General features: G+C 35.0%; 2 protein-coding genes across 6 annotated transcripts in view; one reads left to right on the forward strand and one right to left on the reverse strand.

The window, feature by feature from the left end:
• Positions 1-6,136, reverse strand: part of LOC107758747 (receptor-type tyrosine-protein phosphatase eta) — a 58,550-nt gene extending 52,414 nt beyond the window's left edge. Inside the window, exon 1 of the mRNA XM_016576549.1 lies at positions 5,925-6,136. Within this exon, the coding sequence (XP_016432035.1) occupies positions 5,925-5,990 (66 nt within the window). The 5' untranslated portion in view covers positions 5,991-6,136. The remainder of the gene's footprint in view (positions 1-5,924) is intronic.
• Positions 6,137-13,528: 7,392 nt separating this feature from the next.
• Positions 13,529-25,134, forward strand: part of LOC107758748 (dual specificity protein phosphatase 8-like) — a 56,426-nt gene continuing 44,820 nt past the window's right edge. Inside the window, exons 1-2 of one of the 5 annotated variants that reach the window (XM_016576554.1) lie at positions 13,529-13,747; positions 22,528-22,631. The gene's annotated coding sequence lies outside the window, so the exon portion shown is untranslated. Of the gene's footprint in view, positions 13,748-13,906; positions 14,025-21,345; positions 22,041-22,527; positions 22,632-23,786; positions 23,810-25,134 lie in introns of those variants that run through there. The other 4 variants (XM_016576551.1, XM_016576555.1, XM_016576550.1 and 1 more) reach the window with 4 other exon arrangements.

The raw sequence follows: 25,134 nt of genomic DNA on the forward strand, positions 1-25,134 counted from the left end.
AAACAGAAATGTAAAGCATATTTTATTTTTTTTTAAAAACACTTACAGTACATTCCTTTTTCTGCTAAAACTTCTATATTATTTGAGCTATGACATTTTCCTTTTCATTTTTATAGTTGCTTTACAGTTTTAGTCATTATGTTGTCATGGCAACAAAGTTGCTTACAACTCTTACACTTGGCATCATTTTCCATTATATTATTTGTTGTTGTTACTATTGTTGTATTTATTTACTTGTTTATTCATGTTATATTTATTAATTATATATTTTATACACTATTTCTATTATTACATTATATATAGTATATTATTGTATATTTTTATTATTACATTATATTTAATTAAATTATTACACATTGTTTACGTCTTGTCTTTATACTATTAAAACTGTTTTAATGTTTAATTTTTATTATATATTCGTTACATTATTATTATTATAATTTACAGAATAATTTTCTGCATCAAAAAAGTAAATAATAAAAATAAATGAATGAATAAATCAAATCAAATAAAATAAAATAAAATCATTTGGCTAGCAAATGCCAGCGTCACTGGTATCATTTCCTAGGGTATATGCTAGTGAAAACAGTTGGATTAAGCACATCAACTGTTACATATAAACAGGCTTGCAAACACTGAATTTGTTTTTCCAAATGAAATTTGCGTTGCTTGCCTTATCAGGGCCAGTCACTGGTATCATTTCCTAGGGTATATGCTAGTGAAAACAGTTGGATTAAGCACATCAACTGTTACATATAAACAGGCTTGCAAACACTGAATTTGTTTTTCCAAATGAAATTTGCGTTGCTTGCCTTATCAGGGCCATGGAAAAATTGTTTGTAAGAGAAAAATATTTGACTATGCTAATACAGTATTTAATTATTGTATTGCTTTATTGCCAAAGTAAGAGTCAAGATTTTAACCCATCTGGACAACATAGGGGCAAAACCTTCCTTATATTTGGTCAAGTCAAATCACATATGATCATGGAGCTCAACTAGAGTGGCCATCAGCTTCTTGGTCACCACACTAACCCTTCTCCTATTGCTCAGTTTGGCCAGGAGGCCAGCTCTAGGAAGAGTTCTAGTTGTTTCAAGCGTCTTCCATTATGGATAATGGAGGCTACATGCTTCTGTGAACTTTCAACACAGCAGAAATGTTTCTGAAATCTTCCTCAGATGTGTGGCTTGACGCAAACCTGTTTCTGAGCTCTACAGGCAGTTCTTTTGACCACAGGGCTTGGTCTTTGCTCTAATATGCATTTTCAGCTGTTAGACCTTTTATTAAGACATGTGTGCCTTTCCAAATCATACCCATTCAATTGAATTTGCCACAGAATATCTTCACTCAAAGTGTGGTAACATTTACAAGCAAAATAAATGCTCCTGAGCTAAATTTCAACTGTCCCAGATAAGGGTATGAATACTTATGCAATGGAATCATTTAAGTTTTTATCTTTAATAAATTTGCTAAGATGTTAAAAAAACTGTTATTTGCTTTGTCATTATGGTATATGGAGTCTAGATTGATGTGGGGGGGAAAAAGTAATTTAAAGCAGTTTAAAATAAGGCTGCAACATAACAAAACCTGAAAAAAATGAAGGGGTTTGAATACTTCCGCAAGGCACTGTATATACTGGAATATGATATGCTTTATGGTATAATATTGACCGAATATGAATGACACACACAGACACACACAGTACCTGTTCTGTTATAGCTAATTTATAACCACAAGCTTTCCAGGTTTGTAAAGTTTTCATAAATTAACCACGTCTTTCTTATCAAACCAAATGAAGGAATCGGACTGGTTCACACTTTGATACGAACACAAGGCCAATTTCTGTTCTTTTCAAGACCTTATTGTTTAACTCTCAAGACAGAGGTGGTTCGTAACCCTTAAAATATGTTCAGTAACTGGCTACATTATTTGTTATTACTGGCTAAGAGCCGGCAATTATGCTGTAGCAGTCATAATAAACATTTTATGGCCTACAATTGTAATTTATCAGAAACTGGAAAACTGTCAAGTCAGTTGATATGGTGATACAAGAAGCTCAGATTATCAGCTCTCATGCTCTCAGCCTCTGTAAACAACATGCAACAAGCACATTTGCATTTTTTCCCAAGTATTTCCACCTACTTTCCATTCAGATCTGGCAAAATCATTTCTCAACAGATCATAGTCTAAGAAAAGCTTAAGGAACCCTTGTGAAAAAGAAGCAGACTTCAGCATACTTTTAAAAAAGAGCACTTATTATGGAAATAAAATACTTTAAATGAATCTACTTAAGTGTGAACTGAATGCAATGCTTTCAGAAATGTATTTATTTAAATTTATATTAAATGCAAATAGGTGAACCTAAGAGTGTTTTTTTGACCCACTTAAGTAGGACTTAAGCACATCTTTAATTTCATAATTATTCTATTGTCTTTGAAATACGATTAAAGTGTACTGCCTAATGTATGGAAGCCTGTTTCTGCCACTGAATACAAAAGTTAATTGTGACTTTTTATCTCACAATTCTGATTTTTTTCTCAGTATTGTGAGATATAAACTCGCAACTGTGAGTAATAAAGTCCAATTCTGAGAAAAAAAGGACTATTTTCTTACAATTGCAAGTTTAGCTATATCTCACAATTCGGACTTTATAACTCTCAAATGCATGTTATAAAGTCAGAATTGCAAGTTTATATCTTGCAACTGTGACTTTATTTCTCAGAATTGTGGCTATTTCTCACAATTACAAGTGTAAATCTCACAATTCTGACTTGTTTCTCACAACTGCGAGTTTCTCAGAATTGCGAGGAAAAAAAAGTGTGATACCTTGTTTTATTTTTAATTCAGTGGCAGAAACGAGCTTCCATACGAATGTACTGACAAACATTCAAGGTAAACTAAAATATACTCATAAAGTCATTTCTATTGAAACTTGTATGTCATGTCAATGATGAAGTTGCAATTTTTTAGTACATTTAAAATACATTAACTTTAATATCAAATAGCAGTTAAAATGAATATCAAGAACTTTACATGTCCTCTAGTAGTCAACACATCAAAATAAATGTATAAATGAGAAAATATTATGAAAACTTAATGGTTTAAGTGTACTTTAAAGTAAAAACATGAAATGCAATGTTTTAAAAGTGTACTTAAGTGTGTTAAGAAACATGAAAGTGAACTCTCTTTAAGTACACTTGTTTAATTTCATTAATATTATATTATCTGCAAGTACAGTATAGATTTTTTTTTTTAAATGTGAAGTACACTACAAGTGCCCATTTAATAAAAATTAAGACCAAAGTTTACACTTTAGTTTACACATTATTTTACACCAAAAAACTGTCATTTACTTGTATATATTGGCCATCCTATAATTTTATTGTCCATGTGAGAAATATGAGGGAAACATGAGAGGATTGTGTTATCAAATGCATCATTTTTTTTTAAGGCTGAATCTTTTTAATACATTTGTTTAAGTCGATTTGTTTAAGACTTGGAATGTTTCAGTTTTTCTTAACTCCCTAAACTCGACTCAATGATGCAAATTTGAGTCTGTTCATCAAACAAAGCTTATCGTATGACTTTAGAAAGCTAGGAAAATACTGCACCTCATATGGACCAACATTATGATGCTTCTGAGGTGCTTTTGAGTCCTTTTTGAAGCTTTTTGACTGTATCTGTATATTGCTTATGTGTATACTGTATCTATAGCCTAAATATATATAATGCAGTACTTATTTGGTCATTTAAACATTGACAAATTTCTAAAGCGTTTATTACAGACTTAATGCATTTTATTTATTTTGTTCTTAATTTTGTTGCATCAGCACTAATAAAAGTTCTTGTCAACGAGAAAAGAGAGAAAAAGATTGTTCTATGCATTTATATGCATTCATACCAATCGCATCACATGTCCTAAAACATGTCATATTACAATTCTGACTTCGTACAGTAAGTAGAAACTTCTCAGGAAGATTGTCAGACACACAAAATGAGGATAATCTTGATGCAAATCAGCCAATAAAGATAAAATCTGGAGACAATTTCAAACCAAGCGTAACTGGTTCTTCACAGCTGATCCAGAATCCTGAATCTGGTGTTTGAATTAGATTTTATATTAAGATATTGCAGACCAGCAAATGGTTTTATTTTCAGCACTTTTATTTCATAACAGTGAACCCAGAATGTACTTTAGCTATTTAGACACTTAAAGCACAGTTAAAATTTATAAATATGGGATTCATTACAACAATATATAAATGCAGGCATCTCGAAACAAATGCTGCACAGTCTTTTCTCAGAACTAACTTTTTGACACTTTTTTGTTTGTTGGTTGGTTTTAATAAGCGGGTGTTTTAGTGGATGTATGAAGTCAGTTCTCCTCATATTCACACAGGTGTCCGAGCAGAATAACAACGGGTTTATCATATTAACTATACTCTCAGGAAAAAAAAAAGGTTCAAAATCTGTCACTGGAGTGGTACTTTTTTACTGATATGCACACTTTATGTATTAATATGTACATATAAGATACTAATGTGCATCTTTTAGGGGGAAAGAAAGAAGGTACAAAAGTGTACCGCAGCTGTGACAGCTTTTGCAAGCTACCTTTTTATGAGTGTGACATGATCCACTAACAGTTGATAAGTGTCCAAATAATATTAATATTGAACACTAAATCTGTTTGTCCTTAAAAACCTTTTGGTGACATTTCAACTTTAATTTATGAAATGCAATTATATTTATACTTTTTATTGCCTGTTTTCGGGCCACTCTACATAACCAATGAATCAGATAAATATATAAATGAATGAAGTCAGTTCTCCTCATATTCACACAGGTGTCCGAGCAGAATAACCACGGGTTTATCATATTAACTACACTCTCAGAAAAAAAAAAGGTTCAAAATCTGTCACTGGAGTGGTACTTTTTTACTGATATGCACACTTTATGTATTAATATGTACATATAAGATACTAATGTGCATCTTTTAGGGGGAAAGAAAGAAGGTACAAAAGTGTACCGCAGCTGTGACAGCTTTTGCAAGCTACCTTTTTATGAGTGTGACATGATCCACTAACAGTTGATAAGTGTCCAAATAATATTAATATTGAACACTAAATCTGTTTGTCCTTAAAAACCTTTTGGTGACATTTCAACTTTAATTTATGAAATGCAATTATATTTATACTTTTTATTGCCTGTTTTCGGGCCACTCTACATAACCAATGAATCAGATAAATATATAAATGAATCATATTTTGCAATAACATCCAAAATACCAAACATTTATTTGGATTGCGCTGGAATAGCAACTCTTTGAGCGGAAACCAACAAAATTCTGTCTGACTTTAGTATAAAGGTAGCCTACTGTTGTTTTATCATATACATTGACCAAACAAACTTGTCATTAAAATAAATGCCACAAGTGTTGATGTTTTAGGAAATGCAATGATATTTCAACATTTTACTGTTTTGTTGTCTCAACCCTTACAAAAATGAATCATGGTTTATTGTAGTAGCCTAAAAGTGTAGTAACAATGTGTTTTTTGGCGTACTGATTACCAATTGTATCCTAAACCACAGTTTTACTGGTTAAACTATGGTAAGTGTAGCGAAACTAATTTGGTTATGGACGGAAGATAGATGGAAATATAACCGGTAAGTGAAACACAATAACATTGTAGATTTGAGAGAAAGAAAGAAAAAAGACCGACAATTTCAAGAATTTTTAATTGAACACAATGAGAACAACAACCCATGTCTTTTAACCAACAAAATATAAGTTCGCTGTTTCTTTGCAGGCAAGACCATCAACAGTTAACAGCCACAAGTGCTCGCGTGAACTTGTGTTTTATCTCAACAATCAGACATTATACTAATATATATTTAGGCTATGCAAAATAAAGTACTTCTCTTACCTGGAGAATGACACAGATCAGAAGCGCTGTGCCTTTACAAACGGTTTTGATAGAAAGACATCCCATCTTCTTGCATGGATCGTATATTCCCGAGCAGCCGATCTTCAAAACATCTTCAGTTAAGTTTCCCAGCGACTTTTCTGAACGATGAACTTCTGTGTAAACTCTTGAACTGCACCGAGCACTGCTGTGAGAGGTGTGAACTCTCGCAGAAGGTGGAGCTGACGGACTGCTGTCACCAGATTAATGCTGCTGTTAATGTGAGCCAGTGTTAATGTTCCTCCTCTGCTGAACGGAAACTCGTCGTTTCACTACATCGCCAGAAATAATGACTGCATTCCGCCCCCAGGAAGTTATAATATCCACTATTTTAAACAGGCCAGAGCCCAAACTTATGAGAGTGTGGGAAACAGTTGTGGTAATATCCAATGAGGGCCTGCAAAATGTACAGTACTTTACGTTTTACTTCCTTGTAATATTAGTGCAAGATATAGCCTAACAGAAATTGTTATTTACACTGATGAATGGATGATAGGCTATATAATGCAGGCCTTACAAAACTTTACTATAACTGTTATGTTTAACGTTTTAGGGGACTGAAACTTCCTTTAATCTGCCCCTGCACTAAACACTTCTGCTTTCTTCACAGCAGGCCATTCTGATGAAGATTTGCATAACTCCCACACAAAGCACACACACACACACACACATATATATATATATTGCCCTATGTCCAAACATGACATGAAATATAGGCTTTATGTAATATAAGATCCTTCAGAATTCAATTAATATGCTAATATGCTGATTTAATATCAGGCTATTGGAAACAGTTGTGCTGCTTAATATTTATTGGAACTTGTGATAAGCAACTATTTATCAGGATTCTTCGATGAATAAAACAATGTAAGTATTTACTGTTATTTTTTTTATATAAATGTATCATATCCTTGCTGAATAAAAATAAATAAATAAAACTGACCCCAACATATTGTTACAAAAGATTTCTGTTTTGAATAAATTCTAATCTTTTTCATTTTCTTATTCATCAAAGAATCCTAATACCAAAAAGTATCACAGGCTCCGAAATGACTGGAGTAATGATGCTGAAAATCCAGCTTTGCATCTCAGGAATAAATTACATTTTAAAGTATATTAATGGAGAAAACCATTATTTTACATTGTAATAACATTTCACTATATTACTGTTTTTACTGTATTTTTGATCAAATAAATGCAGCCTTGGTGAGCATAAGAGACTTCTTTAAAAACATTACAAATTGTACTGATCCCAAACTTTGTAATATGATATTCATTACTAAATGAATATTAAAAACAAAAGCTTTGACCTATGTTTTTCATAATATATTATGAAATATATAATATATTACATAACATATTATATACTCCTCGGCCCAACACTATACACTCATTTAATTGTTATTCACCATTATAATCTTTCTCTTCCTGTTGATTCCTAAACCCCCATTCTGAACATGTTTACTTAAATTCGAGATGAAAATAGTACTAATTATACTTGCGCAATGCCCATGAGAGGAATTACCATGTTTGCACACGGTACTTGTAATTAGATTAAATAGCATTTTTAAAATACTTGTAATCAGATTAGTTGCTTTTACTGATTACATGATTACATATTCACACAAAAGCAATAAATAATTCATAATTTATTGATTCCCCCTAATTCATCTTTTACATCTTTTAAATGTTCCTTTCAAAAAAAATAGCCTATACCGCTTACATACATTCAGAAAGTCCTCCAGCTTTGTTGGCATTCACACAAAGACCAGTCACTTGTCAGGTGGTTATAATTACAGAAAATTGTTACCACTGGATTTATAAAAATCATTTTAATTTTAAGAAGTGCTAAAATTGAATGAGTTAGGTCAAAAAGTAATCTAAAAAGAATCAAAAAGTATTCTGATTATATTATCTAAAATGTGTAATGTAATGGATTACGTTACTAACTACAATTTTTGTCATGTTTGGAATCAGTAACAGATTATAGTTTGCAAGTAATCTACCCAGCACTGCGTGTGAACATTTCATCACAAGTGTCATCACACTTTCTTTAGGCAGTCTTCATTTCGTGTCCTTCATTCGGCCTGTTTTGAAAGATGCATCAGGTGTATCCTTCGCGTCCTTCACTTACCCACAATCCTTTGCAATTCACAAAAACAAAATTGCTCAAAATGAATTGCCATTGAACTCATCCAGTTTCGTTATGCTATGAAAGACAAAAAAATTATTTTTGATATGAAATTATGCTTTTTCTTTTCTTCTGCTGTAAATTAATGCTAAACTGTGTGTAATGTAAACCATTGATGTTTATCATTACCTGTACTGCCTTAATAGAATGTTTTCAATATCAAGTATTCGTCAAAAAATAATTGTAATAGTATTTTCGTGCTGTGACCGCAGGTGTACAAACATTTATGACCTAGCCATGCGCACTTACTAGAGTGTCTCTTTCTAGCGTTTTAATGCTGAGAAGGACTGTAGCCTTGAAGCCTCATAAGAACTGGACTAGGAAGGATGCATCCTCACTAGGATTGCGACCTTCCCTTTGAGAAACACCCAATGATTATTTTTATACTTGCACCAGACATGAGCGGCATGACGAAACACAACAAATGACAAAAGATCCCTTTATAATCACTGATGCTGTCTACACTGGATACAGCATGATGCAACAAATTCCCGACAGTAAACTAACGCCCTGCTTTATTTCTGATGTACACCTAATGCCTGTGTAACGTGGAGACTTGACAACGGGGTTGAGGATCCAAGTGCAGGCTTTATTTAGAGCGTAGTCGGACAGGCAGGGTCAAAACACCAGCAAAACAGTACATCCAGGGTAATCCAAAAGAGTAATCCAAAGAACAGGCTGTCAACGATCACAAACCAGGTAAACAGTCCAAGAACAAAACACGAAGGCAAGGCAAGGCAAGATAAGGCAGAAACTAGACAACATAGGCAAAACAGACCAAGACTAGAAATTAGACAAACTCAGGATGGCTCCGCAACGTTGCTATCACAGACTAGCAATATGCGCAAACAATCCTCGGCAGTTTGAGAAGGATCTGAGTGGGTGTAATATAGTGTGTGTGTGTGTGTGTGATTGGTTACAGCTGTGTGCACTCAGTGCAATGGATGATGGGAAATGTAGTCCAGAGTGACATGCAACAGTCTGTGTAATGTGAAAGTCAATATAATGAGAGGGCGACCTCTGGTGGCAAGCGGACAGAAGTTCATGGACAGGATTCGTGACAGCCTGTGCTACAGTACAAAATCAGTGTCTTCCCTATACACAAAGTACGCAAGTTGCGTAGGGCCTCCAAACCACCAGGGGGCCCCCTTTTCTCTCAAAGATGATTTAATGACAAGGGCTGTGCGATTAATACAATTTTAGGTCATGTTTTATTTTGGCCTCCAACGATTATGAAAACACCATGCCGCATGATGGGGTTTTTTTTCCTTTAAAGCGGTGCGCTGTCACTTTTCCTACGTAACATCCAAATCAGTTAAATAATGTAATGTTACATGTTGTACAGTCTCCTGCCGGATGTGCTTAATACTAAAAAAGAAAAAGAAAAAGCAGACTGAGTTGTGAAAGAGGGAGCGTGGGCTTTGGGTGTGCGCTTAAATGGACAAATACACAAAAATATGTCAAAAGAGGTGAGTTTTCACTTAAATGCAGCTTGCTATGTCATAAGTGAACATAAACAGTTAGTAATGAACATAAACAGAAAATATTGGATCTGTGCATTCAGTCTTAAAGTGACAGCAGCCTAATAAACCTGCTGCTGCCTGTGTCATTTAAAGTGATAGTTCACCCAAAAATGAAAATTCTGTCATCATTTACTCAGCCTCAGCCTGTTTGAATTTATTTCTTCTGTTCAACACAAAAGAAGAAATTTAGAAAAATGCTGGTAACCAAACAGATGACAGTAGCCATTGACTTCCATAGTACTTATTTCCATATTATGGAATTCAATGGCTACTGTCAATTGTTTGGTTACCCAAAAAAAAGCAAAAGAAGAAACTTTATTCAATTTCTGTATAGTACGTCATTATATTTAGTGCGCTAAATTGTTCATTTCATTTGTGTCTTTTTTCTGTTGTATTTATCCTATTGTTTGTAATTGTCTTCTTCTTCTTTTAAATTGTATTACCGACTGTTTCAACTCACTGTTGTTTGTTGACAGGCTCTGGCTCATTTGGGTTTTTTATGAACATACTGAGTGGGGCCCCTGACAAAGTTTTGCTTGGGGCCCCCAGAAGTATAGGACTAGCACCAGATAAATGGATTTGCAACATTTGTGCTGGGTGTAGACACAGTATAAATGTGACTGCGTGGACAGTGTCTCGTGTTTATAAATGCAACAACACTTTCTGTGCGAGCGGCCCCAAAGTTAATAGTGATGTTTGCTTTTACAATCACCAATAATAATAATCCATTAACCACAAGAACGGATTCTGTGCGGTAAAGCGTAACTTTCAGATACACTTTCAAGAGAAAGAGATTAACCTCGCCTTTGTAAAGAGAAGATAATTCTTGCTTTATTCCCTTTGTTTTAAGTGTTATTTCAATCTTTAATGACCATCTTTATTGGTAGATATGTGCAAACAATATTCCGAAACAGGGGTCATGTAGATATTTTTGATTAAATTCTTTAAATGCTTCAGCTTCAGAGTAGGTATGCAGGGATGATCAGTTCCTGAAGGCCGCTGAATATTGGCCTTTCTTTAGATCATTAACTATATATTTACTTAGTTTTCTCTGCCTGAATACTGCTGTCAGTGACCTTGTGAGGAAAGTCAGGTTATACAGAGCGTTTACACATTTTTGACAAATGCCAACTGCCCGACTGATTCCCACACAACTTTCCATGATTTTTAATAAAAGTCAGTCAAATAATCTTGGTTTGTTTATTATTGCTTGGTTAATTCATCATAGCCTACAGTATTACTTTCCTGAGCGTACGATGCTTCTTTCTTATGCAGCTGTGAAACAGTTACCTTGACCTGATATGTAACTCTATGCAATGCAATACTTGCTTCCATTTTTATCTACAGTAGTTCTATTTATAAAGTATGTACACTACACTAGGTCATGTACACTACTGTTAAAAAGTTTTAGATTGGTGGAATTTTTTAAATAAGTCTCTTCTGCTCACCAAGGCTGCATTTGTTTGATCCAAAATACAGCAAAAACAGTAATATAGAGAAATTTTCTTACAATTTAAAATATCAGTTTTCTTTCTGTTTTCCTTTGAACTTTCATCAGAAAAACTAGACACAACTTTTTCCAACACTGACGATAATCAGAAATGTTTTTTGAGTAGTAAATCAGCATATTAGCATGATTTCTGAAGGATCATGTGACACTGAAGACTGGAGTAATGATGCTGAAAATTCAGCTTTGATAAAAACATTTTAAAATATATTCAAATAGAAAACACTTATTTTAAATTGTAAAAAAAAAAAAATCTTTCACAATATTACTCTTTTTACTGTATTTCTTGATCAAATAAATGCAGCCTTAGTGAGCAGAAATTATTATTATTTTTTTTAACATTAAAAAACCTTACCAATCTAAAACTTTTGAACGCTAGTGAATATCATTTATTTTTTTGCTCCTTAATAGATGTCTTTTAGATTTTATTATTTTACTCTTGTTTCAGACCCATCTTAAAATGTTAATTATTAAATGTTAAACTATATAGTTTAACATTTTAACAAATATTAAAATAAGAAAATTGAAAGATTAAAAATTATTTCAATATTTATTGTGCAGACACAAGATTGATATATTACTATGCACCATTTCCAATCAAGCTGTTAGTCAAATTATGTAAAAAAATAAAATAAAATTGAAAATATAACTTAAAAGTGTGCTTAGGTAACACAAAAACAGCTATGAAATGAGCTATGAAAAAAATTTGGAAATAAATAATTTAAATAAAATCGATTTTTCTTTCTAAAGACTGCTCAGAAATCAATATTTCATATTTCTCTTTAGGTTTATACATCCTTGCATTCATGGTGGGTAGAAAACATCAACAGAGTCTGTAATAGAAACTGAATATTCACCAGTTAATATTTTAAATAACTTTTTTTTTTCTTTCAAAATTGTCTTTCTATTTGAAAATATATAGCTCCCTTTGAGGTGTCTGGCCATCAAAAAGTTTCAACACTTGCTTTAAAACACGGGTATTTGATATTCTGTTTGATGGGAACAACATTGTGGTGGAAACATTCATGGCTTTAAGAAAAAAAAATGTTGCATGTTGTGCATGTATGTCCGCTGTAAGGTAATAAACTATAATTAATTAAATATTCTGAAGAATATAAATGAAATATGCTGAAGAATATAATTCAACTTTTTACCGCTAGATGGCAGACCTTCACTGAGCAAAAATGGCCGCTGTCACTGTCTCCCTCCTCCAGCAGAGGGCGCTCGTTTAGAGACGTTCTACTACACTGTTGTTTATTTTACAGCGAATAACATTTGAACAACACGATGAACATGTCTATAAAATGCATGCCAGTTTGACTATTGAATCTGACTAATAGTAAACAACAACAAAAAAAGTTCACATAGCCTACTTATGTTCATTTGTTGATCATATATATTATTAAAAGAAAAAGAAAATCCTGGAAATATTCAGAATGAGGTTTAACTCGCGTCCAGCGGGTGACCTACAAAGTGCGCACTAACCTCACGCTGCGACCCAATGTATATACTACGCCCTTAAAGTATGGACTCTTTTGGTGGAGAAAAAGTACACACTTTTGACTGTGTAGTAGAAGAGAAGGCAAGCTTTGGGACATACTATCAGGTCATACACGCACCCTGTCACTGTAAACTGGCCTGTCAATCATCTTCTCACAGTTAACATCCTCCACATTTCATTTCGTTTGTCTTCCTACCGCATTGGAGAGAAAAGAAGTAGCACGTTGATCTGCCAGCCCTGGGTCTTGACTCTTTATGCAAAGAACTCTGCTCAGATTATCTGCATAATGATGCGTTTAAAAGTTAACGACCAAACGGATTTTTATAAAAGTTCACATTTTTGTTTGCAGATGAAATATAACACAGATAACATTAAATAAATATTTGTACCAGGTTAAATGTTGATTATTAGAAACTCAACCCCCTTCATCTAAACCTCTCTACTTAATAACAGTCGGTCGCGCACATCCGCCATGTTTGTAGTTTTTTTTAACGCTTTGTATTCGTGTTTGTAGTTCTGAACCTAATCGTTCGCTAAAGCGCAATGGATTGTGGGCAATCTTAGCCATCAGAGTGTGCACGGATCCACACTTCGAAAATCGACCTGAAATAGTAGACCATCCGGGGACTTTTGGCATACTATTTTCAACACACTATGCTTTGCGACACACTTATTTGAATCTCACATACTATTTAGTATGGATAGTGTGAACGTTGGGCCGCAGGATCAGTGTCCCTTTAATCTGCGGATCAGCGCGCTGACGTCAGCGGACCCCCGGGCCACGCGCTCCCATTGGCTGGCGGTGACGTCAGCGGCATTTCCCCCTCCTGAACCATGACCTCATCCTTAGTTCATGTATAGTGCCTAAGCGCACCTTCTGTTTTCCCGGCTGCCCAAAATCTACTGTCGCGTATCTCGCCGCTCGCTGGCGGGACTGAGGAGGTTAGGACGGTTCTGACGGTTTTGTTCGCATGAGACCGCAGACTCAGGATCAGTACACACTAGTGACAATGGCTTCCCATCGGAGCGCAGCTGAGACACTCGGGAACGGGGCGAACGGAGGTGAGCGCGGCGGCGAAGGGGGCGGATTGATATTTGAGAGCATGCTTATGGCTTTATTTGACGAGAGGCGAAGAGCGCCTGTAGTTTTGGGATGGATGTAGCGTTACTGGCGAGTGTCTCGTCTGTGTGAGTGAGCGCAACAATGTGACATCTTCAGACTGACTGACTGACTGACTGTGGGGATAGTGGATTATCAGTCGCTCATGCTTTATTGTGTGCTCATGCATAATAATTACAGGGTTACGTTACAAACAATATTCAGTGTTTCTCGTCTGATGTGAGTGAGGCTTGTCCTGCATGTCTACTGTACACTGCAGCATGTACACAGATGTGGAGTCTGGGAGCTTCGTTATTATAGTCCAGCATTAGGTTTATGTAGTAAATTTGATGATCATGAAGAATTTACAGTCCCTGTAATAATGTCTTATTTATTCATTTTTATTTATTTATTTATTTATTTATAAGCGTTATTACATGAAACAAAAATAACATCAATAACACTTATATTGATAACAATATATTGTCATTCATTACTATATATATATATATATATGTGTAGTAGCATTATATTTTTATGCACGTGATATATTGTTTATTCTGATCATTAATTATATGTTGATCAATAATATGTTGATATTATTGTTATTCGTAATAATATAACCTATGATATTAACATGAATAATGAAATAACAATAGCAAACATACTTTTACATTTGTATTAATAGCAAGAAAATCTTTGAATTATTAAAATACATATTAACATTATAATCTAGAAAATATATAATACTGTATATATAACGTGATATTATATATTTTGATAATTATTGACAATAAAATATGTTGTTGTAATTATTGTTATATTAGTACTAATGTAACAACATATATATATATATATATATATATATATTCATTTTTATCATTGAAATTGATATTATCATGAGTCCATATATTTAAAGAACATTTCTTATTTCTTATTTTGTTATATGTACTAATGATAAACAGAATCTTTGATTGATTATCATCAATATTAACATTTTAGTGTTTAAAATATATTGTAATGTATAAAGTTAATGATGTTATGTATCTTGTAATAAGTAAATTAAAATAATAAAATAATATAATAAAACATAAAAAATAATATAATTAAATAATAATGAATATAATAAAATAATACTGAATATAAAATAATATATTATTTTGTAAGGTTTACATATGTATTTCCCCCTTAATTAGGCTACTATTAAAAAGAAACAATAATAAAATAACAACTCTATATATATATATATATATATATACGTTTATAATCAATTTTTTGGTCATACCGCCCAGCACTATATTATATTAATACAGAATACATTAAAATCTACATTCTTTAGTGTATAAATTAGCATTATTATTTCAGAAATAGTCTCAGATAGATAGATAGATAGATAGATTGATTTTTTATCAAATAATTAGAGAAAATATGTACAGTGGCACATTACAGCATGAGACACTAAGACAGGTGTGGAGACAGATGTGGCGGTTCAGGGTTAGTAGTGTGCATTACTCTGGCCCTGATCAGAGCATTAATCTCAGGCTGTCAGCGTTCAGACCCCTGCAGAGCTGAGCCCGTGCTGAGAATTACACCGGCTGGAGAACAAGAGGGTTTGAGAGAGCTCGCCTGCCCTTACTGAGATCTTGAGGGTGTTCTTATAATGGCTATGCTTTGAGTGAGCGCACATAGTTATAGTTTGTCTCAGAAAGAAAACTTGGTATATATTGGGATATACTGATATGAAATGTGATATATTTTTTGTGATTTAAAACTAAACTAAACCTTCTTGCGCCATAATGTAAAACACAGATCAGCCCATGATTAACAAATCCAGTTCATCACAACAGATGATTTCACTGCAACAATGATTAACAAATGCATGCAGGCTCAGACTGAACAATGCTCTGCATCAGCGTGCGTATGGCACAGAGTCCAAATAAGTGATGTCATCCATACAGTTAATGAATAACCCGGATTAAGATATTTTGCTTTCCTTTTTCCTCCATTCTGGGATGTTTGTTCGCAGCTGTTCAGGTGCAGTCTGTCATTATAAAACTATCGCTGTCACTTTAAATAGAGACATGCTTCTCTTTGTTTGGCTGTCATGCACTGAAAAACATTGCTTTAGGATTTAAGGCCCATACACAACAAGAATGATAACTATAACAATAACTATATTAGTGTCGACACACCAATGGGCGTTAACGTTCTGTTTAATGTAAGTAAACGCTGCAGTTTTGTCGTCTGCCACTTTAAATGCTCGAACTCTTTAAAGTCCGTTGGATTCTGATTGGCTGTCAGTGTTTTTTATCGTTTATCATCTGGAAAGAAATCGCTCTGAAAGTGATTCCAACGATATTGTCGTTAATGTCGTTAATGTTATAGTTGTGTTGTCAATCTCCTTATTGTCATAGATTTAGCAGGTATTTACACGACACCGCTTTCAACTAAAAACTGAAAACTTTTTTTTATGTGTTTTGGGCGCTCATTTGCATGAAAACAGCGTTTTAGGGGCCTGGAAACTAGGGCTGCACGATAAATCGCATGCGATATTTAATGCACATCTTAATGCTGCTCAATGTGAAAGCACGCACGTGATGGAGATTTACCGCTGATTACAGAACCGGCTTTCTGACAAGATGCGCGTTAAATATCGCATGCGATTTATCGTGCAGCCCTACTGGAAACGCAAACTTTTGAAAACGGTGTTAAAGTGCAAGTTTTTGAAAACGATACCATTATCGCATCCGAGTAAACTACAAAAACATAAACTTGAGAAAACCGCGACATCATGCATGTGTGTATTACATGTGCAGTTTATAGGAATGCGTATGTGTAGGCATGTAGTGTTTCTTTACAAAGGCCCTGTCCCAGATGGCACCCTAAACCCTCGCAGTCTTCCTCTGAGTCCGCACTTTCGTGATGTAATGCCGCTTTGACTGTTGGGTAGAAGTCTGCTGCGGAGCTCGCACCAGTGCGGGCTCGGCAGAAGTGCTGATCGAGGGCGCATAACGGCCACAAAGGAGGCGCTCGCGAACACCCTTCTGACGCTAAAATGACAAATGGGACACCCTACGGTCTCGTGGACTTAACGGACACGTGCACGCGGCGGCCATTGTAAGTCCGTAAGACCGCAAGTGCACATGAAGTGTTCTATTTGGGACAGGCCAAAGTGACGTTGCCAACTACTGGCCTGGAGTGCATAATGCAGCATTTTTTTGTCATTTTTGTGGAGCTGTGTGAACTGGAATCATTTTGACAATGTTGTCTAGACATGAAACACAAAGAAAAAAACACTTCTGTTTTTATTACAGTTGTTTTGTAAACGTACCCTTTGAATAGTGCTGGGCGGTATGACCAAAAATTTATATCATGGTATTTTGCAAAATTATACCGGTTTCACGGTACATGACGGTATTTTTTTTCCATGCATGACCGGGTGTTAACCATATTTTCTACTGATTGAGAGAGGAAATACTGCAGTATATTGACTTAGAATGCCCTATTTTACTGTCATGATGAGTGAATATTGTCAAAAAATACCACACTAAATAGTGACTAAACACGACCCCTTTTAATACATGTTAACCAGGAGTCACTCTCATTTATAATCGCGGCATCGTCTGATAAAATCAACATGCATCTACACTAAAGAGCGGCTATGCGGTTGTTTTAGCTATATTACTTTTTTGTCTCTTGCAGCGCACTGCCTGCGTCTGAGTAACAAACAAAAAAAAACAACAAACAAAAAAGTGCATGTGATATTAACAGATGAACTACGCTCATATTTATAATTCCAAACAGTCAGTTAGCGACAGGTGCTAGGAAACGCTGTTTTGTACTCATTTATTGATGAGTCGGCTTCTCTGCCGCTCACTGCACAGAACAGAAGCCAAGAGAGGTGACACTTCTCCGGGAAAGTCAGACCTCGCGTTCGCGGGACAGCACTGGCGAAATCTTCCAACTGAACCATAGCTAAGGTTTATCCAAAAAAGTCGCTAGGTTTGTCAGTATGAATATTCTATGGAAAAAAGCCGCTAAAAGGGTCTGAAAGTTGCTAAATCTAGTGCTAAAGTCGCGCTCGTGTGTGTGAGACGTGTGAGCTGATGGCAGGGGGCGGTGGATATTGTGGTCAATGTGGATATTGTGGATGAGTTCTTCTGTCATCATCATGTTCTATTAGTTCTACAGCTTCAGTTTCGGAACTTTCACGCTTAGTAACACATACAGCTGTTCCCTCACCACAGTGCAACAGTGAAAAGGGACCCCTTTCAAACAGTGTGGCGTTCCGAATGTTATTTAAGCGACATATACCGGCATTGCGGTATACCGCCCAGCACTACCTTTGAACATTTTATTTTAACTTTATCACACTTGGTGTGAACGAGCCTTTACTTTGAAACCATTTTTACTTAGAAATTGATAGTAAATTTCAGAAATAATTACAATGTAACAGTTCGCAAGTAGAAAAACTGAAAAAAAAGTATTTTCTTGTAAAATGTACTTAAGTAATCTCTTGTTTTATTTACAACCAGTGTTATTTTAGTATCATTGAGATACTATTAGTTTTTATTTTTACGTTTTAGTTTTTTTTTCCATTTTAGCATTGGTGTTTTTAAATGTCTATGTTTTTTTTAAACATACTCTGTTTTAGTTGTTTTAGTACATCACGTTAATAAACATTTAAATGAGAAATGTTGCCTTGGCCTTTAGCTGAAATATATATATCGATCGACCAGCCAGGGACCGGAATTAGACGATTTTCCGCATGATCGGCCCGGACCGGTGACCGGCCGGTCAGTCTGCCGATTCCGAGCGGGTCTGTTTTGACTTCACACTTACGGCGACCGATAATGTATTTATATCGTGCCAGATGAGACTTGTGCAGCCTGATGAGTATGTGAGAGAGACTCGTGCAGAAATCAAAACAAATGAGTGCAACAGCACTCATAGAAAGTTATAGATGCATACTGTAGGAGTAAAAAAACAATACATTTATAGTATAGCCTATGATTTAGGTACGCAACATTGCACGGCCAAAATGTTTCAACACGATTGCATTGTGATTTTATACAATAATAGTTCAATAAACATGAAGTTAAAATTAAGTGACTTACATTTTAGACACAATATTGACTGTTTCTGTTCAATTTCGCTGATGAAAATAGTTCCAATCAAAGCCACAGCAGAACTGTTTTGTCTCCAAGCAACACAGCGGTGTTTCGTTACTGAATGAATCCACGTTTTTGAACAAATCAAATGAGTCAATGATTCAGTAAACCATTCATAAAGACAGTAGTCACTTGCCTCGTTTCTGAATGAATCAGCCGTTTGAACGAATCTGTTGAATGAAGGACTAAATGACTCACTCGTTCAAACAGTCATTCGCCACCACCTACTGGTTTGGTTTCATATTTAAAACTATCTTTGCATTTTTCCCAACACTTCTTTTTTGTATGTTTAAAAATATTTAAAACATCTTTGATAAAATTCTTTATGCATTCGAAATTTTGCAGTGTAAATGCATTTTATGGGTTTTTTGGGGGCCGATGCCAATATTAGGGAGTAAAAAAAAAGGCCGATACCTATATATCGTCCGATATTCTTTATGTGTAGGCTATATTATAGTACTGTATAGTCAAAAGTTTGGACACACTTCCCATTCGTGTGTCCAAACTTTTGACTGGTACTGTATATAGAATACAGTGTATAGCCTACATAAACAGAATATATATACATAAACACATTTTTTGCAATGATAACTCAAATGTGATCAAACACTTATAATGATGTGACAAACATAGGCCTATGTAGTGGAGGCAGGGTATTTAACAATTTAACAATAAACTTTATTATTCTAAATGAGTCTGACATCAGTGCACTTAACAGTAATCTTCACTTCACTTATTATAAATAACTTAAAATACACAAATAGAACAAAATATATATAACTTGAATTAAGAAATTAAACAAGGTAACTGTAGGGCAAGCAAGCTACTGCCAAACCAACAGGGGCAGGTTTATGCAGGAAGCACAGCTTTTCCAAGTGTAAACATCTAAAATTAATAAATAATAATAATGAATAATATTTCTTCACAAATTCTGTGTTGTGTATTTTCTGGTAATCAAATGAACATGCAGAACATGAGGATTCGTATTTAAATAAGTCTTTTTGCAGTTTAATATTCACAGACACAGTCTATATGTACTGACCTGTTTTTTATTTATTCATCAAAATAAGACAAATTCCACGAAATTCCGCATTGTACAGTAAAATCCGTTTTTATGACTGGATTCCGTCCATGTTTTCTGCATCGCGGAAATCATAGGGCCCTACTAATGTAGCAAACGAATATGATAAACTCATTGTGAGAGTAAAAGACGGGGACATTGTTGTTTATTTACTTAGCATTGAGTCTCTCTAACTAGGTGACAACGTAGCGTTAGATCACCATTCAACAGACACAAGCCACCACCGCACTGCGGCCTATTGGACTGCAAAAATAAACTAACTTTTCAATCTGCTACGTTACTGACTGTACTGACAAACTATGCTGACACTGTATTTGCGCCGCAACAGGATGCGACAAAGCGACCGTTGAAAACCATTTGAACTTTGTGTCAGCACGTCATAAATAGAACGAGGCATCAGTTTACTGCATCTAGTGACAACATCACAGATTACAATGGGTTCTATTCTACACCGGACGCGAGCGGTGCGGCGCGACAAAATACAATAGAATTCGATTGTATTTTGAATTAGAATGATTCTAATTTTGAATTATTCTATTGTATTTTGAATACAATAGAATTATATTGTACCACGCCGCGCCGTGCCGCATCCAGTGTAGACAGCATAATAGGTTCTATTGTATTTTGTCGCTCCACGCCGCACCGCTCGCGTCTGGTGTAGACACGGTGTAACACAGGCTTTAATGCGCCGCAGATGCGTGCCGTGATGCGCAGATCAGCTCTAGTCTCTAACGTCACTGAATCTGCTGTTAAAAATGAACCACCCATTTATCATATCATCATGCAAAACTAAGAATTAGAATCATTGTAATGTGACGATCAAACATAGGTGCGGGTGGGTGGTGGGCAGATAATTTGAAGCAGCGGACTCGGGTGAAGTTTGAGCTAATCTCAAACTTCTCAAACGTGCATCTACACTGACCTGGGTCGCCAGTAGCAAACAATGGAGTGCAAACGAAGTAATTACACCATTCAGAAGCATTTAATCTGCGTTATATGTTCTGTAAAAAAAAAATCATATCGGCGGCATATTCACCGATACCGATATATCTGCGACAGGCTCATATCGGCCGATAATATTGGCAAAACGATATATCTGTCGGGCTCTAATATATATATATATTTCAGCTAGTTGTCATTACTTATATTAGTATATATCAGTTTATATCAATTTCATTTAACGTTTATTGCAAGTAATGAAAATGGGATTTAATGTTTTTAGTTACAGTTTTAGTTAATGATAATAACCCTGTTTACAATTTCGAAAAATATTTTTTGACAGTGTCAGCTAAAAAAACCCCTCTTTCAAATAGATTTCTTTGGTGTCAGACTTTTTTTTTTGCGACATGCGTCTCGGAAGTAGTATCAAATCCCTGGAAGTCAATAGAACAGATGTTTGGAGTGTCTCTCGCTTTGGGATGTGAGGCGACACAGCCTCCGCAACCTCTCTTCTCCTCTTCTCATGCCCAGTCAACTTTTTCTCCTTTTCCGTTTTTACATTCAGTTGCCATGGCAACACTCCGTCCGTCTCCACATCAGCACTTTGCACCACTGTTTATGCCGGTGTTTTCGAGGAAGTACAGTATCCATATAGATGCATGAATGCAACGCTGATGCAACCGAAATAAAACATGCCACACCTCGGTAGTCTCAAAAATGCACGACAGGTGTGAATACTAAATAATAGTGCATAATAATGCTGGTCTCGAGAGAACGCACACCTTCTCTTGATGTCAAACTGCAGTGCACAGCCGACCCCAACCCCCACCCACCCCACCCCACAACTAGAGTTGTCAAGCAGAAGGAACACCATTAGACACATGCAGCATCAGCCTTGTTATGCTCTGACGTGCCTCCACTTCACCATCTCATCCTGCGGCCCACGGTGGGGCTGTTGTCGTGTTATCGACCGGCCGATTGCAGGAGAGGTTACAGAGGGGTTTCTTTTCTCCAAGGTGTGGCTGAACATCCTTCCTGTGGAGCGATTAGAGAGAGCGAAGGATGGTAAGGAGGTCAGGGTCTCTGGTGGCTTGTTGCAATCCTGCGCGTGTTTGCCTTCTGGTGAGATGCGGGTAATGGTTACTTATGGTGACTGGGAATGCGATCAAAACAAAGGCGTCCATGTTGGGATGCTGCTGGTCGCGTGAGGCTGGTCCTCTGCCAGCGTTGCTCGTACCGCGCTGGGTTTGTTTATGTGGACATGACGTGAAAACGAGCTGATTCATTATGAAACTGAGGGATGATTATTTGACTTGCAGTTGTTTGGACTGTGAAGTGAAATGGAGATTGTGTTTGTTTATGTTCTCAAACGTGCTGCTGGAATGCTTGTTTTTCTTGTTTTATGTTTTATGTTGCATAAGTGCTTTATGGAGAATGTATGAGTATTTACATATGTGTAGATGTGTGTGTGTGTTTGAGTGTGTGTGTGTGTGTGTGTGTGTGTGTGTGTGTGTTTCAGTCTCTCCCTGCTGATTTCTGCATGTTGCTGCAGATATCTCAGCGTTGCAGCATCACCCTCCCTCAATGCAGCAGCAGAGGGAATGAGAGATAGATGCAAAGAAAAAGTGTGAAAGTTTGAAGCAGCCAACAGTCAAGGTTATTATTGTAAACAAAAACTATTGCAAAGGCGAAAAGGAGCAGTGAAGCAAATATTTTCGTTATGTCAAATAAAAACAAACACGTTTGCAAGCAAGCTAAATTTTCATTTTTAAAATTTTTGTTAAGCAAAATAGAAGCAAAAACTAAAACTATAAATGTGTGCAAAAATACAAATCAAAAGTTTAATTTAAAAATTAGTTTTTTTGTTTATTTTTTGCAATTTTGTCATTGTCGAGTAAAATAAAAACAAACATTTGCAAGAAATAATTTTTTTCGTAGTTTTTCTTTTTTCATATTTCTATCATAGTGTTTTTTTTGTTATATTTTAAGTAAAATAAAAACAAAAACATTTGCAATTTAACAAAAACGAAAAAAGTGTGCTAAAATTTTTCATTTTCTACGTTTCTTCATAGATTTTTGTTATTTTATTTTTGTTGAGTAAAACAAAAACCACACAACAGTTTTTTAATAAAATAAAAACATTTGCAATTGAGTGAAAAATAAATGTAAAAAATATAAATGTGAAAAAATATTTTTTTTATAAAAATGTGGCATGTGCACTAAAATACAATTGAAAACACAGGAACACTGGATTAAAGTTTTCATGTTTTTTTCTTCATAGTTTTTGGCATTATTGTTAAGTAAAATAAAAACAAAGAAATAAAAAATAAATAAATGTGCACTATAGTATAAACAAAAACTCAATTATGTTTTATTTATTTATTTATTTATTATTATTATTATTAGTAGTAGTAGTAGTAGTAGTAATATTATTCAAGTATTTGTATTCTTACTCAATATTGGATGGACTGATTTAATTAATCTTCCACTTTTTTATACTATTGTATTGTGTATTCTGTCAAAAAGAACCAACCATTTAGAAATTAAGCGTCTGTCTGGTGATCATGTAAAACAACCAGCAACAGTTCACATTTTAATAATTTGCCCAAAAATTTAAATTGTGCTATCATTTATTCACCCATAATGTTGTTTCAAACCTGTATGACTCTTTTATTGAACATAAAATAAGATATTCTGAATAATGTGTGTTTTTTTTTTTTTTTTTCTCCATCCAGAAGTCAATGCGTACCAAAACTGTTTGGTTCCGAACATTCTTCAAAATATCTTCTTTCGTGTTCCACAGGAAAAAAAGGAAGGTTTAGAACAACATGAGAGTGAGTAAATGATGACAGAACGTTCATTTTTGAGTGAACTATCACTTTCTAAGTATTGTTCAAGGAAAATGGAACAATTGATGGTGTTAAGTTATAATAAATAAAACCTAAAACTAATACTGAAAAAAATGAAGATACAAACCGTTTTTGAACCATTAAAACTACTTTAAACTATCATCATAATTAAAATTAAAAATACAAAATAAAACAAAATTAAAGCTAGTTACAGTCTGCTTACAGTCTGGCACTTGGCAGTTAGAGAAGAGCTTATCTTGATCACCCGCTTAACCTTAACCACATTCTTGATTGTCTTCATTTGGCGTGCATCTCTGCTTAATCGCTCACTAACTTGCTCTGTTGCACTCAGCGAGAAGGCTTTTTTGAGGAAACCCGTTTCATGAAAGTCTTCCACCAAAGGCATCAATTCTAAACCAAAAGACTTTGTCATAGAGTGACATGTTTGTCCGGTTGGAGGAGAAAGGTTACCTCTTTCCACTTTCACTTTTAGTGTGGTTACCCTTCCATTAGTAAGAGAGAGGAGGAGGGAGCCAGCCAACGCCATGTTTTTTTAATGACTAGAATGGCAGAGAGTAGACTTTAGAGGAATACAACTTGCATGAACAATTTTGTGTTGCACTTTGATCATCTACTATGATATTTATGTGTTTTCACTTTTTTACAATGACAACCATAGTTCCGTTTAACACAAAAGAAAAATTTGGACCCCATTGACTTTCATTGAACAGCTGAAACATTCTTCAAAATATCTTCTTTTGTGTTCCAAAGAAGAAAGCCATACAAAAATGAAACAAGGGTGAATAAATGACAGAATTTAAATTTGTGAGTGAACATTTCATTATAGTATCTATGGTAAACATGGTAAAGTGTTCTATTTACCTGTGTTTTACTGTATTTATGTTTTAATGCTATACAGTTATTATTGAAAGCTTTCTCTTCATGAGATTTTATGAATATTTGATCCCTCTACAGCGCAAACGAATATTTCCTATAATATATTTTATATGCGTCTGGTGTATATTTTCTTCGATTGGCTCTTGGTTTAGTCTTTTGCTCTGCATAATGTAATGGAGTGAGCGGTGTGGAGATTGAAGTGTTCAGAAGGTCACTGCATACTCAAGCAGTTCCTGCTCTTGCAGGCCTGATCAAAACATCGCCCCACTCATCCAGCCATAAACAATCGCTCGCCCTCCTTCACACATGCCTTCTTCCAACACAGATGCACGCACACTGAATATATAAAACTGTGTTCAGTCTGCTAGACTATATATGATCCTTGCAGCCGAGGCTATAAATGGCACATTTTT

This window comes from Sinocyclocheilus rhinocerous, unplaced genomic scaffold (assembly GCF_001515625.1).
Source record: "Sinocyclocheilus rhinocerous isolate Xijiao unplaced genomic scaffold, SAMN03320098_v1.1 scaffold954, whole genome shotgun sequence".
Lineage (NCBI taxonomy): Eukaryota > Metazoa > Chordata > Actinopteri > Cypriniformes > Cyprinidae > Sinocyclocheilus > Sinocyclocheilus rhinocerous.